General features: G+C 39.4%; 1 protein-coding gene across 1 annotated transcript; it reads right to left on the bottom strand.

Moving 5' to 3' along the window:
- Positions 1 to 761: 761 nt before the first annotated feature.
- Positions 762 to 16,689, bottom strand: LOC127410295 (adenylate cyclase type 8-like). The gene is made up of 18 exons (XM_051645486.1): positions 13,902 to 16,689; positions 13,216 to 13,365; positions 12,139 to 12,269; positions 11,693 to 11,804; positions 11,417 to 11,544; positions 10,983 to 11,141; positions 10,500 to 10,734; positions 10,196 to 10,375; positions 9,887 to 9,987; positions 9,557 to 9,761; positions 8,670 to 8,765; positions 8,407 to 8,579; positions 8,228 to 8,309; positions 7,917 to 8,075; positions 5,770 to 5,916; positions 5,560 to 5,652; positions 5,289 to 5,406; positions 762 to 4,763 (listed from the first exon to the last, which is right to left on the bottom strand). The coding sequence occupies exons 1-18, from the start codon at positions 14,790 to 14,792 to the stop codon at positions 4,348 to 4,350; spliced, it is 3,576 nt and encodes a 1,191-aa protein (XP_051501446.1). The 5' UTR covers positions 14,793 to 16,689; the 3' UTR covers positions 762 to 4,347.
- Between the last annotated feature and the right edge of the window lie 294 nt (positions 16,690 to 16,983).

Below are 16,983 nucleotides of genomic sequence, written 5' to 3'. Positions count from 1 at the left end.
TATTTTCTATGTGGTAAACTTGCCCAAATGTTGGTTTGGGACATTTCTGATTTTCTGAAAGTTGGCAGGGACATGTCCCTACCATCCCTACCTAAAGCTACACCTAGTTCTAATGAACAGAATATACAGCATGGCAGGCAGAGAAATCAGTTTATTTATTTTTTTAATCTTATGCAAATTTGTCCATTTTGCAAACAAATAATGGGATGAACAGTATTATAACACTTACAAAAATACTGTTGCAGTACTATGGTACAGTGATGGTTATCAGATAGGAATGCCATAGTACTTTGTAATATAACATGGTACTGAATGATTACCATATTCATGTACCATATACAATGGTATTGGATGTGTACCATGTACCTTGTTCAGAGGACTTTTTTGTTTGTAAATGAAAATTATACTGTTCAAAATATTAGATAAATACTAAAAAAGGGCTACAGAATAATCAGATAACATGCTTTGTGAGAGAGTGTAAATAAGACATTTCCATTTTCAGTAAGATACTCTGATCATCAAACAGTAATGATATTAGAACAATATTTGAAATTATATAAAATTATAATAATTTGTTTAGCACACATCGCCAGCTACGGTTCTGTCCCAAGGCAACATAAAAAAAAATGGCTGTTATAAATGTACACTGGCAGCCAAAAGTTTGGAATAATGTACAGATTTTGCTCTTATGGAAAGAAATTGGTACTTTTATTCACCAAAGTGGCATTCAACTGATCACAATGTATAGTCAGGACATTAATAATGTGAAAAATTACTATTACAATTTGAAATTTTTTTTAATTTCAAATTAAACAAACTACTTCAAAGAGTTCTCTTCAAAAAATCCTCCACATGCAGAAATGACAGCTTTGCAGATGCTTGGTACTCTAGCTGTCAGTTTGTCCAGATAGTCAGGTGGCATTTCACCCCACGCTTCCTGTAGCACTTGCCATAGATGTGGCACTGACACTGACAAGACACTGCACCCCTGAGTCTTCTCTTTACTGTTGTACATGAAACTGGTGTTGAGTGGGTAGAATTCAATGAAGCTGTCAGCTTCTATTTCTCAAACTAGAGACTCTGATGTACTTATCCTCTTGTTTAGTTGTACATCTGGCTTTCCACATCTCTTTCTGTCCTTGTTAGAGCCAGTTGTCCTTTGTCTTTGAAGACTGTTGTGTACTCCTTTGTAAGAAATCTTCAGTTTTTTGGCAATTTCAAGCATTGGATAGATTTCATTACTCAAAACAATGATTGACTGACGAGTTTCTAGAGAAAGCCGTTTCTTTTTTGCCATTTTTGACCTAATATTGACCTTAAGGCACCCTGTTGCATATGGCAACTCAAAAACAAACGCAAAGACAATATTAAGCTTCATTTAACGAACCAAATAGTTTTCAGCAGTGTTTTATATAATGGCAAGTGATTTTCTAGTACCAAATTAGCAATTTAGCATGATTACTCAAGGATAAGGTGTTGGAGCGATGACTGCTGGAAATGGGGCCTGTCTAGATTTGATCAAAAATGACTTTTTTCAAATAGTGATTTGCTGTTTTATACATCAGTAATGTCCTGACTATACTTTGTGATCAGTTGAATGCCACTTTGGTGAATTAAAGTACAAATCTCCTTCCGAAACAGCAAAATCTGTACATTATTCCAAACTTTTGGCTACCAGTGTATCATCAGTCAGTTGCCACTGCGTATGAGACTGTCAGTCCATGCATCTTATCATGTGGCTTGTTGAGCGCATTACCGCGAAGACCTAGTGCATGGGAGGCTCACGCTATTCTCCGCGGCATCCACGCACAACTCACCACGTGCCCCACCGAAAGCAAGAACCACATTATATGGACCACGAGGAGGTTAACCCAACATGACTGTACCCACCCTAGCAACTGTGCCAATTGGTTGCTTAGGAAGCCTGACTGGAGTCACTCAGCACGTCCTGGATTTGAACTTGCGACTCCAGGTGTGGTAGTCAGCGTCTTTACTTGCTGAGCTAGCCAGGCCCCCTCCAGCTGACAGCTTCATTGAATTCTACCCGCTCAACACCAGTTTCATGTCAAAGAGAAGATTCAGGGGTGCAGGCCTTATGGGATGAATTGCAAAGAAAATGCCACTTTTGAAACAGAAAAAACAAAAAGAAAAGGTTAGAGTGGGCAAAGAAACACAGACATTGGACAACAGATAATTGGAAAAGAGTGTTATGGATCTTAACCCCACTGAGCTTTTGTGGGATCAGCTAGACTGTAAGGTACGTAAGAAGTGCACGATAAGACAGCCACATCTATGGCAAGTGCTACAGGAATCGTGGGGTGAAATGTCACCTGAGTATCTGGACAAACTGACAGCTAGAATGCCAAGGATCTGCAGAGCTGTCATTGCTGCACATGGAGGATTTTTTGATGAGAACTCTGAAGTAGTTTAAGAAGTTCTGAAATTGTTTTTTTTATTATTATTATTATTGTAATAGTAATTTTTCATGCTATTAATGTCCTGACTATACATTGTGATCAGTTGAATGCCACTTTGGTGATTAAAAGTACCAATTTCTTTCTATAAGAGCAAAATCTGTACATTATTCCAAACTTTTGGCCGCCGGTGTATATTTTAACGTAAAAAACATCATTTTAGATTTAAAAAATATTTTACATTTTCTGAATCTCTATTATATATTAAAATGTACAAAAGGATTTTAGTTAGTGCTCACAGAACATATAAAGAAGTCATATACACAGTTTGTCTCTTCAGTACATGAGAGACATTTGTATGCTGTCTCAGCGTGGATTAGCTGCAGTTCTGCAAAATTGACTGCATTTTTAACATGATTATCTGGACATTTACATTGTACCTCAGTAAACTTTGTGCCCACAAGGTCTCAAAACATGTAATCGACAATAACTTTAGTTAACGTGTGGCAAGTTATAGATTAAGTTTCATTAGTCTTAAGTTAAACGTATGTTATATGTTAAACATATAAAAGTGAATTTTGTATATATAATGTATATATACTGATCAGCTACAACATTAAAACCACTGACAGGTGAAGTGAATAACATCGATTATCTCGTTACAATGGCACCTGTCAAGGGGTGGGATATATTAGGCAGCAAGTGAACAGTCAGTTCTATAATTTCATGTGTTGGAAGCGGGAAAAATGGCTAGACGACTGGGTCAGAGCATCTCCAAAACGGCAGGTCTTGTGGTGTGTTCCCGGTATGCAGTGGTTACCAAAAGTGGTCCAAGGAAGGACAACCGGTGAACCAGCGACAGGGCCATGGGCACCCAAGGCTCATTGATGCACGTGGGGAGCAAAGGCTAGCCCGTCTGGTCCAATCCCACAGAAGAGCTTCTGTAGCACAAATTGCTGAAAAACTTAATGCTGGCCATGATAGAAAGGTGGCAGAACACACAGTGTATCGCAGCTTGCTGCGTATGGGGCTGCGTAGCGTCAGACCAGTCAGAGTGCCCATGCTGACCCTTGTCCACTGCCGAAAATGCCTACAATGGGCATGTGAGCATCAGAACTGGACCATGGAGCAATGCAAGAAGGTGGCCTGGTGGCCTCCAATGAATCACGTTTTCTTTTAGATCACGTGGACGGCCAGGTGCGTATGCGTCGTTTACCTGGGAAAGAGATGGCAGCAGGATGCACTATGGGAAGAAGGCAGGCCAGCGGAGGCAGTGTGATGCTCTGGACAATGTTCTGCTGGGAAACCTTGGGTCCTGGCATTCATGTGGATGTTACTTTGACATGTACACCACCTAACGATTGACCTTCATGGCAATGGTATTCCCTGATGGCAGTGGCCTCTTTCAGCAGGATAATGTGCCCTGCCACACTGCAAACATTGTTCAGGAGTGGTTTGAGGAACATGACAAAGAGTTCCAGGTGTTGACTAGGCCTCCAAATTACCCAGATCTCAGTTTGATTGATCTATGGGATGTGATGGACCAACAAGTCCGATCCATGGAGGCCACCTCGCAACTTACAGGACTTAAAGGATCTGCTGCTAACGTCTTGGTGCCAGATACCACAGGACACCTTCAGAGGTCTTGTGGAGTCCATGCCTCGATGGGTCAGAGCTGTTTTTGGCGGCACGAGGGGGACCTACACGATATTAGGCAGGTGGTTTTAATGTTGTGGCTGATCGGTGTATATTAATCTTCTGTTTGGATTCTATAGATATGGGGATGGTTTCAGATTGTATTCTATGGACAAGTCCATATGATGATTCTATGATAACGTCATTTAAATTAACTTTGAGGTATCCTTTTGAAGAAGGCAGTGTTAATGTCTCAACTGAATGTCTATCAGGTCACCATGAACTCAGGCTTGTTGTTTCACATCAAGTTGCTGTTTGGCTGGGTGAAACCTCCATTGGCGCCTCTCTGTTTCTCTCTGTGAATGGCCTGCACAAGGCTGAAGACAACAGCGGCTAGAGTGGTCCTCTCTTTGCTTCCATTTTTTCCTCTGTTGGAAGTCCCATTGCATGCCATCTGACGCCTTTTGGTGCTAATGAAGTACGTTCGGACACGCCCCTTCCTCTCACTGACGCCCTTTATAAATATCTCGCCTCGCAACTCTAGCACAAAACCCCACTCTGCCAGAATATTGCACGTTGCCTCAGGAACCTGAATCCTTCCACTGACCCCAGTACTGTCCATCCGACTTGCCAAGTTCACTGTCATGCCCCAGATATCATACTGGGGTTTGGTGGCACCAATAACCCCAGCAACAACAGGACCATGGGCAATTCCTTGGGGATACATAGCAGAGAGAAAAAAAAGTCATAAGTATACCAGTAGTCACTACTCATAGTTATTGTTTAGAAGGTAATAAGAGGTAATTATATACTTATTATATTTATGTACACTTATAAATACTTATCTACTTTAGTAGATTGTATACTTAATTTGACACAGATGAAAATAAGACTTTGAGGGAAAGAAGTACAATCTGTTCAATACATCGTAATATCTTAAGGCTATTTCACATGAACTACATCTACGTTCTCCAATGCATTGAACGTTATGGAGCGAAGCATTAATCTACATTGCTACCCCCGGTGCCGCATTGCATACAGGCCAAGTTTAGTAACACAACCTTTGGAAGTGAAGCCAAGTGCAGTAAAGATGTGTTTGTTAGTTGAGTTGACTGAACAATTGAGATATAGGCACACAGCAGTACATTACTGAATGGACTGTACTTCTATCCTCCATTGCCTTGTTTGTGTAAAATTTGGCATCTACTCTCATTGAGGGCTAAGTCAAAAAGACCTTACCAACACGGAGCTGGAAGGTGTTGGAAGAATGTTTGTTGATCTCTCTCAGAGTCTCCTGCATAGCCAGAGCGAACAGAACCAGCTCACTGAGATGATGCCAGTCATTTACAACACAAGACTGTGAGGTCAAGATAAAACACATAACAAAATGGTAGCTATATAGACTGTAAATTCTGAATCATGAACAATTTAATAGTTCAATCAAATGAATAAGTGGGATATGATTTGAATTTACAGTATATGCACTTCTGTTTTTGATAGATTGACTTACCTTTTTATCAGGTGATAGACCAGACGCTGCCATGTAGCAGCTGCCAATAGTTTTGATTTTCTCAATGTCCAAAAAATATGACTCCTCCAATAGCTTTTTCAGAGAGAACCAGAAACAATAAAGGTATTTATGACTGACAGACTTGAAACATAAAACAGTATGATTTTTCACATAAGACAAGACCAGGAATGGTGCTGTGGACAGTCCTACCTCATCAAATTCTGCAATGATCTCGTTGAGCAGTTTAAGACACTCAACTCCCTCATGTTTGATCTCTCTCTGTTCATAGTAGTCATTAAAGCCAGCGATGGAGGCAAACATCACCCCTACGTCATCATAGGACTGCGAGTACAGCTCCTGGGAAAAGACTAAATGAAGCTGTTGAACTTTTTTTGGTCTTTCTAGTTTATCAGTGGTGCTTTCTAAGGCAAGCATCAATATTACTATAGCTCATTCTAAGGGTTAGGGATTTGAGCCATCCCCTTAAGGCCCCAATATACTTGATATGAAATCGAAGACCGAATGGGTGTGACGTAATTTAGAACAAAATCTGGCCAAAGGTGTTTTTGCATTAGTTTCGGTGGTTCTTAACAGCTCGCCTGGGCAAACTTTTAACAACACTTCTTACCGGCTGCTAAACACTTTCTTACTGCCATTGGTCCATGTCATCGGTAGGTGTGATGGCTAGGTTTCCTGTTCACAGTTTTCAGTCAGTTAAGATCAGTCAACATGAACACACTGGCACTAGCATTTCATGCTACCTTCATGTGCTATCGGAATTATCCTACTTTCCACTTCTGAAGTTGTAATTACGATTAAGTCGCTTCCAAGTGTTTTGTTGTTGGAAAGAACAGGAAACATGGACAACGTCAGTTTCAGTCATACATATTTCTCGAGCAGCTTTTATTTTGACACCATAATACATATTACTCAGCTTGCTGATGATAATGGAATTTTGGTAAAATACAAGCTATTTTCATGGTTTAAAAATGTATAACATGTATCAAATGGTTGCTAATATACATAAATGAATATGACCAAAATGGCAAGTACAATTAGCTGTATTTAGAAAAATTAATAAAACCTGTCATTTACTACAGAAACCGTATTTTCCTCCGCCTTGTTGAAAGTTTACGACTGCTCCCATCTCAGAAACTCTGGTATTAAAATTATCTCAGAGTCTCCAAATCGTAATTAGGACTTGAGGGGTTGTTCACGTGCAACTTTTAAGTGGGAAACTCGTATTTATGATAATTACGATAACACATGAAGTTTATTAGCGAGCTGGTGCAAATTTACTTACATCTGTACGATCGATCTCCATGGGCATAGATTCCAGGGGGGATGGGGAGGAGGTAATAATCAAAACCCCCAAATAATCAAAACAAGCAAGTACAATCCCCCCCCCCCAATATTTCTACCATGATCAATGGAAACATTTAAATGCTTCACGCTGCAACCCCCCCAATGTTCAAGCCAAATCTACGCCCTTGTCGATCACGTAGAGACATTGCACATTTTCTTCTGCATATATATTGCTTTTAATCATCATGGAGAAAAAAAGCATCTTTTAGTAATCTAGTGTGAATTCTTCTCATAGAATGAGGCATGAAGTCATTGATAACACATTTTAATGTCACATAAGTTAAGGTTTTACTGAGCGTCCTAATATTTAAATGTAAATGTACCTCCCACAGTAGTGTGTTGGGTGTCTGAATGTTCGCAAACAGTATACCGTTGCTCGGCTGTTTCGAACTTCTTTTTACCCCTGAACGAAGAATGATAAAGAGCTTCTTCAAAAGTATATCAGAGCCTTAACCCTAACTTTGGTGTGTAACTTGAATGATGAATGATACCTTAAATAATGCAGCTTATAGTACAATAAAAAAAATAAAATAAAAAATAAAAATGTATGGACTTTTTTTGTGGCTTTTTACTGGGATAGGGAAAGTAGAGAGGTGACAGGAAATGAGAGGGAGAAGAGTGGGAATGGGATCGGGAAAGGACCTCACAAGCTGGGACTCGAATTCGGGTCACCTGCTATGCATCAGCACCACATGTCATAAGCGCAGCCCACTAGGCTACGGCTCTGACATACAATTACTTTTCTAAGCAATCAAATGTACAATTTATACCAGGCAGACGATAAAATGGGAGAAAAAAATCCCTTGGGGTGGGCTCTTTTGACTTGGGCCTGTTAGCACACTGGCTGCAAGTTTTACACAGGCAAGTACCACATTTTTCTTCAGAAAATTTACAAATCTAGTTTAGTCCTTATAGTTTATTTCTGATCTTTATCATTAGATATAGTTCATTATTAGCATAAATAGCAAAAGTGGCATATAAGCATGATGTACCTCGTCATTTCTGTTCCTCTCTAGGAAGTGACGAGCAACATGTGCAGGCAGGATGTTATGCAGCAGACACTCATTCTGTTCCCTCAAATCTCTCATTTCCTGAACTTCCTGCTGAGCCTGCAGACGCCACAAAAAGTCCAGTCGTGTTGTAGCCTCCCACTGAATCAGAGTGAGATGGTACTAAATAAAAAGTGATCCCAGACTTTCGCAAGGTTTCATATTCCCTGCCAGATAGACGATCACATGATATAGAGAATATGATGCTTCAGAGCAATGTTTAGTCAAAATTGGGTAATTATAAAAATTCATACCCGTCGACCATTGTAGAACACAGCTATGACAAATATTGCCATCAACAGAATTGAGACTCCCTTCCTTCTGATGTAGTGAGACCTGGTGAGTATAAGATGCAAATTAACCTTATATATGAAAGTACTTTTTAAGGCATTTTTAAATAGAGTTTGAATATAGATATGATATAAACACTCACCTACTTAACTGTTCCTGCCCTGATTGATTTACATACAGAATGTGGAAGGACACTTCGATAAAGTATGCATAGACAGTCACCACCAGCAACAGAATACTCAACTTCAACAGTGAGCTCAGCCTCAGGAACACAGCACAGGTCACCATCGAAACCACCCCACTCAGTACAAAGAACTGTATACATTAATGTAATAGGTGTGAAATATAATGACAGGTAGGTATTTCAGAGTCATTATATCAGAATTGTTCAAATAGAAGTCATACCTCTGGATAGGAGCAGACAGTTAGTAGCTTCTGGCTGGTCTGATGATCCTTTGTCTCATTGGTGCTTATTTCCCCTGTCTTAGTTTTACACCATATCTGGATGAGCACAAAATGAAGGAATTACAATAGATTGAAAAAAAAAATGTAATGGTGTAATGAGCATTTTGACATTCTAAACAGCCCATTGTTTACCCTCCACCAATCAAACTATTTGCAGTTACTTCTGAGAGGTAAACAGTGTGAAATTGTTTTGAATAAGTTGAATTGGTAAGTATGTGGTCATTCAGGACACACTTTTATCCAAAGTTTCTCACAGACAATTACAGGGACTGGAGCAATCTCGAGGGTGCAACAGTGATAACTCTTGACTCAAATCTGAAACATTGCGGTTACGGTTAGCTTTATCCTCCATGCCACTCTACCAAAAAATACCTCATATTGTGTTTCAGTTACACTAAGGGTATGGACAAGGGTCGGATCATGATCCCAAGAGGCTCCTAGGTACAAGTTTTTTTAATCAAGAAATAAGACAGTATTTTGACTGGAACAGTAGATTCTCATTGAAAACCAGTTAAAGCAGCACACATTCTGATTTGCCTGGGGGTCTTGGAGGTCAGCTTGCACTGTATGCACAGAGGACCATGGAACCAATCTCGAGCCATGCAGCCTAATGTTTTGGAGGTTGCTGGCAGTTCAAGGGGTTCTGGCCCAAATGGCCTGGTCCATAAACCAGCCCTGATATAGATAACATTCAAACTTAAAGAACTAATGACTAATTAAACCAGTTACAAGTACTCTGGTGTGAGCTCTAAACCAGATTTGGCAGAGAAAAGCAAAAATACATTTTAAAGATGTCTCCAAATCTCCAAAGCCATCACAAGTCTCACCATGTCACAGGGGGCCATTCCAAAGTTGATTGTTATGGCCGTGACGGTGAGCAAGTTGCGCATAGTGTTGTTCTCATGAATCCAGCAGCAGAACTGCTGAAGGACAACAGGAGAATGTTTGAACTCCTCAGCCAGGACCATCACCAGCAGTAACAGATATCCCAGCAAGAACAGACTGAACTGAACTGCTGTCCAGTAATACAACCTGCAGGTAGAGGTGATACACTGTGAGGATGGAGACATTTATGACAAGATTAAAACAAAAGCTGTAGTTTGAAGCAGGAATGCAATTTTATTCAGTTGCTGAAAGAGATTGGCTAGACTTTTTACCTGGGTGCAGGGATGAGGGCTTGGACTGCCATAAGCAGGAGGAGCATGATGAAGGAGCAGACCAAACTGGTCTTAAACATCTCATCCCTCATCTGTGAGAACTGAGCAAATAGCAAATCAAATAGTTTTTTTTTTGTTTGTTTGTTTGTTTTTGTTGTTGCAACAAACACCTCAAGCATGATTTAATACCTCTTAAACTCTTAGATTTTGTGTGGAAACAATGGGAAGAGAAAATTAATCTTTGTTAACTCAGACTTTTATATCTACAGCAAACATAAACTGTCTTTATACCATCAACTTTGTCACTACCTTCTCCTCAATGTTCATGTCCTTAAAGACCAGTGTGGCTGGAGTGATGTGCTCCTGACGCATTTGTTCACTGCTGCGTAGATCGATGGCATGGTTGATGCGTTTGTTGATCTCCTTAGATCTGGTTGCTGATGAATTAGGAAACTGTGCGTAAGAACCATTGGTGAAGGAGGCCAAGATCTGTAAGGTTAAAGTTCACCAAAGAGTGTTAGACTAACTGTGAGAATTAGAAACCATCTTGACATTGTTTTTATTTGTTTTGTTTTTTGTTGTTGTTGTTTTTTTAACTGGAAGAGGGCCATACACAATTAATATCAATTATTTTGTCAAATGGAACTTCAGTGTTCCAAGGGCGACGGTTTTGCCGGGTTTTTGGAGGTTCCATTTCAACATTGTCTAGGTCCTCTTCCTTGTGGCAGATGAGGAATGTGTCAATGTTGTGTTTTCGTAGAAACTCATTGCGTTCATATCCACGGCCATCTTCTGTCTCGTAGTTCCCCTCCAGGCAGTTTAGGGTAGCGCGTGAAATATGGATGCGTCTGTAGACAAAGTAGACAGTGAGAAGAGAGTACTTCACAATAGTGCAGTTTGCTGTAATACTCAAATCGGTTTTATTGTATCATTATAGTGTGTCTATATTATCTGTCCATGCACTGCTTAATCTCCAGTCAGCCTCTCTATAGAGTCTTACATGTGATCACAACCTTTTTTAATGCAGTGACTTCAGTCTTCATGTTTTCATTCAACTGTGGTGAAATGCCTGTTTTCCTCTAGTCTTGTTACTCACCCAGGAATACCTCCTGCTTCAAGCATGTTAGCAATGCCTACATCCCAGGACCAAACGTCAAACTGCCATTTCTGTAGGCCTAGAACCCCACACAGAACAGTGCCAGAGTGGATCCCAATCCGCATATCCATGTCACAGTTTAGTTGCTTTCTTACAGATCTAAAAATATACATATAGAAATGTGGTACCACTGACTGTACAATCAAGCTCACAGGGATAGTAAACAAATATTAGCTTAAGAAACAAATATATGCAGAGCTAATAATTCAGCTTTTCCAGAACTAGGTAACCAAAAATTATGTCCACTAGATCCAGTGTTGCATTTGTTCATGTGACATGCACTTGTTGGTTCTAAAGCAGGAAATGTTTAGAATATTTAGGTTTACATCAGTTGAAAACACAGAGCGCACACTGGGAATTATTTCGCATTGTACCGTATGGTGCAGATCATGGCTAGTCCCATTTCCACACAGTAGCGGGCATGTGCCCTCTGAGGCTCTGGTACTCCAGACACACAGTAGTAACAGTCCCCTAAGATCTTTATTCTCATGCAGTGATGCTCCTGGAAAGACATACACTGAGATCAGTTGAATAAGTCATAGATAAGTTTAAAATACACTGTGGTGTTTAACAATGATTAGAAATTATATTTTGGTAGCTAAAGCCTCAATTGAAACAGTATGGTGCTTTAATCTTTAAAGTATGCTCACCTCAGCTAGCCGGTCAAAACGTCCAAAAAGCTCATTGAGTAAGCGCACTAACTCCTGAGCGGACATGTTCATGGATAACAGCGTGAAGCCCTTTATGTCAGCAAAGAGGATACTGAGAAAAAAGATCATAATAAAGGTAGAGAAGTGACAAGAGTGAGATTTGAAAATTTATTATCATATTGAAAATAAAAGGTTATTATTTCTAACAGATCATCTTATTTACAACCACACCAATTAGCAATGAATAACAAATGTTTCCATATGGACCAAGATGCACTCTACATAGTGACACCATAGATATTCATTCTTAGGGTGATCCAATTGGTTTTGCTTTTGAGAACCAAAAGACCTTACCTAGAATGTTTTTAATCAGGACTTATGATTTGGCAAATTATTTAGCAAAATAACTGTTACTGAAACATGCCCTGTTAGAGGCTACAAAATACCTGACATCTTTGTACTGATGGATATATATTTTGTGAAATTGCTGTGGAATAAGCTCATCATCCATAGAAGTCATATCAGCAATCATCTCCAAGGCAACAAAGCGAGGAAGTATAGACAGTACCAAACGCTCCTGAGGAGGGTGAAATTGCTGACATTAGAGATACTGCACAAACAAACAAACACAATTGTTGTACCTCTCTCATTGCTTCTGCATTCTAGATCTGGGCCCATATTCACAAAGATTTTTATCTTACCACTAGGAGTTTTTCAAAGAGTTCTTAGCTAATAGTTTCTGCTCAAAATGTGTTTAAAAAACTGCTGAAAGCAACCTTTACTAAGGAAATCTTAAGGTAAGAGTATAACGCAGTGTTGACCTTGTTGCTATGGATGTTGTCACATTCTATGAATGCGCTCAAATTGCCCAAAGTGATTGGTAGACAGGGAACTGCTATTTGTTGGCAAATTCATTATAGACAAACAGCGGGAAATGTTTATTATTATATTTATTTATAGACCAAATTTTAAAAAGACTACAAGCATAAAATAGCTATGAATAATAAGGAATCCACACCAATATAAAAAGACAAAGGAGGGTTGTTGCTTCCTGCTAGAAACACTTAATTAAAGGGAAATTTGGAGGCGGCATCACCATTAACAAAAAAGGAAGCATGGGAACAAATATGTTTCCACATCAGTGTGGCATTTCCTTTGATTTAGCAAAATATCGTAAAGTGTGAAAAACGGTGGTACTTTCTTCAGTCTTAGTCAAGAGCAGAGATTGCAGACTTCAAGAGACAAACATCTGCCACAGGTAATTGGTTCATTCATTCAGTGTAACTATGATCACCCACCGCAAATAAATGTAACCTATTTATACAAAATAAATATAGACTAAACCCCAAATAGTAGGCTAGGTTCTGTTAATATATCTTTCAAAACCTTTATCTTCTGTGTAATTGGAGTGTTTCTGTTCGTGGGACCTTAAGATATTTTGTGAACAAGGAACATGTTCTTCCAGTTCTGCATAGGATAAAGTGGATTTTCAGTAGAACATATACATTTTTAAGCCTCCTTGCCTGTCTCTGGTTTTCTGTTTCCAGTCTCATGTGGCCTTCGATGCAGCGGCGTGTCTCCAGAAAGGCTTGTCTCTGGGATCGGTCGGTCAGGTAATGGACAAACAGACCCACCACGTTCATGCATATGTATAGTAAAGCCTTGGCAAGAATCTAAGAATGGATCAACAAAGCCATTGAGGACAGGTCACTAAGAAAAGTCTCTATGGATATGACACTGGCACTGATACAAGACACAAAAAGCAAAGGCAATCAATGTTACTTGAAGGACTATTACCAGATGGACATTATGTTCTCTTGGGTGAGCTAAAAAATAGTGAAGTATAAAAATAGTGAATAGAGAAAACTACAATATGGTGACACATTTGAAATGTAGCTGAGGCAGTTGGCATGGAAGGGCTGTGAATCCAAAATATTTCGAAAAGTGGTTGGATATACGTGCATAAGAGCTCACAAAACAAATATATGTAATGCGCCATTGCTTAGTCTTTTCTGCCAAAACAAATGGTGAAAACAGGTGAAAGACAAAACTACACAGTTATCCATCCATCCATCATCATGTACATTTACATCAACCCATCCATCCATAGGTCCATCCATCCATCCATCTATCCATCCATCCATCAATTATTTCATCCATCACCATGTACTCCATCCTTTACCCATCCATTCATTCATGTCATCCCTACCTTTCTCAGCAATCCCACTTCACTGAAGTGACGTATAATCTCTAAAATTAGGTGCAGTGTGGAGGTGAGTGTGCCAGCTCCAATGGCCCAGAGCAGTGGCAGTGGCAGCAGAGTGTATGTGGCGAATAGAGTGAACAGAACATACCAGGATTGGTCTCTTTCCAGCCCGTATGCCAGTCCACCCAATATCTGAGCAGTCTGTGACAGCCAGCTAGCCATGCCAGCATAATGCAACCATCTTGGTGAATGTGAGCGCTTACAGGTGAGTACCAAAACACACAGGGCAACTTCACAGGCCATGAAGAACCCAGTGAACCAGCCCAGCAGTGTGTCTGAACCCTCTGGAGCCAGGGCCAGGTAGAGCAAAAGTAGGTGCAGTTTGGCAGCTGCATTGATGATGTTGGTGATAACTAAAGAGGTTCTTCTAGTGTGTGAGGAATGGCGCTGGTAGAGTTTCTCAAGGTCTCTGGATTTGAAAGTGTGTCTCAATGTTGGCACATACACCCCATGGATGGTGTGGCCCCAGTGAACAAAAAAGTCAGCATCACTAACATAGTGTGTAGCTCTTCTGGTTTGCAAAGTCGAGGAGTTGCTACGCTCCCCAAAAAAGGATGGATGAACTCTCGCAGCTGAGGAACGTCGTTTTGTCATGCCCCGTGATGCTTTGCTGCATATCTGTTTGTTGATTTCCTCAATATAGGCATCAGTGACGTAAATCTTCCGGGCTGGCTCCACACCAAGCTGCTCCCTCATCTCACGCTGGCCGATGATGTGTTTGACAGCGTTCTGCCACAGCAGCTGTTTGCGACGCATGCCTGGCGACATTGGAGTGTTTATGCAGGATGGAGGCTGCATCTTGTGGATGTCAGTCGTGTTGTTGAACGTTACCATGGTAGCCACAGGCTTGTCTTGTCACCGTTATCCATAAAATAGGGACTCAGTGACGCTCCCTTCTGGAGAGGAGTTTAGACAGGCCATAAGGGTCATCTACATCTGAAAACAGATAAATTACACCTCTTACTATTTAGACTATTTTCTCTGCAACTGATTAACTCAAGTAGTGTGGCCATTTAAAAAAGTATTTGGTCAAAGTTACACTGAATATTTATGGGTTTTATTGAATTAGATAAAATATCAAACCAAGTGGAAGTTTCATGTGGCATAACATTTTTCTTAACCATTTCTGCAGTTACTTACTGTATAACCAACTGGTCCTATTGTCATTTTTAATAGACGTATGAAGTCAATTAGGCTATTTCAGAATAGCATACTTCCACACTTCTCTTTCTTTTTCTGTAGTATCTAGACATTATAAAAATCTCTAAAAAGATATTTCAGTATCTATAAAAACTGTCATAAACATTTGAGTAACAAATATACGAAGAAGAAAAAATGCCAATGGAGTAAGAATAATAAATGTAATAAAAATATTCAGTAATTCTTTGCAGTGCAATTTTTAAGTTTGATGACCATGTGTCCAATACTCTTTGTCATTAAGGGGTCATGCCATGAGTAATCTAATTTTCCTTGATATTTTGACATATAAGAGGTCTTTCTACTATAAAAACATACTGTAAATTTCAGAACTCAGAACTAGTGTCCTCACTATTCCTGAACACCAAAGGGGACCCATCTGGACTATTTTAAATTATTTGTGTATTTAAACATGCACAGACAAACGTCTTTGACCGCTTGATACATATCTTGGGCCGCTTTTAAAAGACGTAGTGTCAAGTTACAACTCTGAAGAGGAGAAACCATTCTCTGTCTTTCAGCTGCTGCCTCTTGCTGCTTTGAGCACAAATGCGTTATGAACAAGTTTTTTTGCCCATCTGCGCTATTTTTAATTGTTGGTATATGAAAACATACACTGGATGGGCTTCTTTGACTGTATAGATGCTTTTCCGGCAATGTGCATATCAGTACAGTATGATACTGGAAACTGGATGTGGATGTGTCTTGAGCGTATTTCAGCATGTATTGCATGTTTTTCTGCAATCAGCATGGATTCTTTGTGAAGGAACTGTTACTGAAGGATGGGCCAGTTAAAAACACTTGGACATGATGCAAAACAGTAAGTAAACAGTTCCATTCACAAATATTTCAAATGTCATGACTCATGACTGTTTAATAGTTTAAGGTAGTTTAAGACAGCTTGATGCTGTCTACACCGGGCATGTCGACACAAATTTTCTAAACTCTTTATTTTTGTTGTTGGCAGTAGCAGTGCCAGCGCCTGCAACGCAAAATAGAACAAGACATCTGTTTACTGTCAGCGCAAAGCGACGTGCCGCAACAGACAGCATCATTGATTATAATGGTTTCTATTGCTTTTGATGAGATGCAACTCTCACGTCCGGTGTAGACAGGGTGTGAGTGTTAACAGTTGTGCTTGAGATGAACTGTTTAATATATTTAGATGCAATGTGTTGGATGTGCGTTATGTGTAAACCCTGAAATTTAGTTTTATATTATCGTGGAGCTTGTTCATTCTCTTCAGACTGAGTTTCAAATATGGCTGATTTCTAGGGACTGCATGCTGTTAGCCAATCATAACAGTGGCCGTTTACGTTGAAGTTTTAAGGAGGAGTTTGGGCCAAAACCTTATTGAGTGTTTCAGACAGAGGGCCAGAGTCAGGGTGGAAAATGATCATATATTACTAAATTTGACTTATTACTTAATGCAAAAACAAAACAAAACAAAAACAAAAAAAACATTACTAACATTATCCGTGGACCTCAGGGAAGATAATAAAACTATTTAAAAAAAGAGCATTTCATGACCACTTTAATTTTAAAGAGTTTATCTACTGCATAATTTAAATCATTAAAAAAAACTTTTCCTTAAAACATGTGCTGTGTTCTCCAATGCAATGACATTCATACATTTATACATGTAAGTTCAAATACTGTAAATTGCTGTACAAGAACACACAGGTAAGCTTTTTTGTATAAATCTTGTTTCATAAATCTATTTCCATGTAAACCCTCAATTTATTTCTTCATTTTTGTGGTCTGTATTTTACAATAAAGCAATTAATTTTTTTTTCTTCTAAAAAGAATTTGTACATATACTGCATTT

Source organism: Myxocyprinus asiaticus, chromosome 19 (assembly GCF_019703515.2).
Source record: "Myxocyprinus asiaticus isolate MX2 ecotype Aquarium Trade chromosome 19, UBuf_Myxa_2, whole genome shotgun sequence".
Taxonomy (NCBI): domain Eukaryota; kingdom Metazoa; phylum Chordata; class Actinopteri; order Cypriniformes; family Catostomidae; genus Myxocyprinus; species Myxocyprinus asiaticus.
The sequence above is the reverse complement of the archived record's forward strand: the minus strand, read 5'-3'. Positions and strand labels throughout refer to the sequence as shown.

Coding starts and splice junctions, on each gene's coding strand:
- LOC127410295 (XM_051645486.1), bottom strand. CDS start 14,792: ATGGTAACGTTCAACAACACGACTGACATCCACAAGATGCAGCCTCCA. Junction 12,270..13,215: donor AAACAGAAAACCAGAGACAG/GCAAGGAGGCTT, acceptor CACCCTCCTCAG/GAGCGTTTGGTACTGTCTAT. Junction 9,762..9,886: donor GCCCTCATCCCTGCACCCAG/GTAAAAAGTCTA, acceptor CTCTACCTGCAG/GTTGTATTACTGGACAGCAG.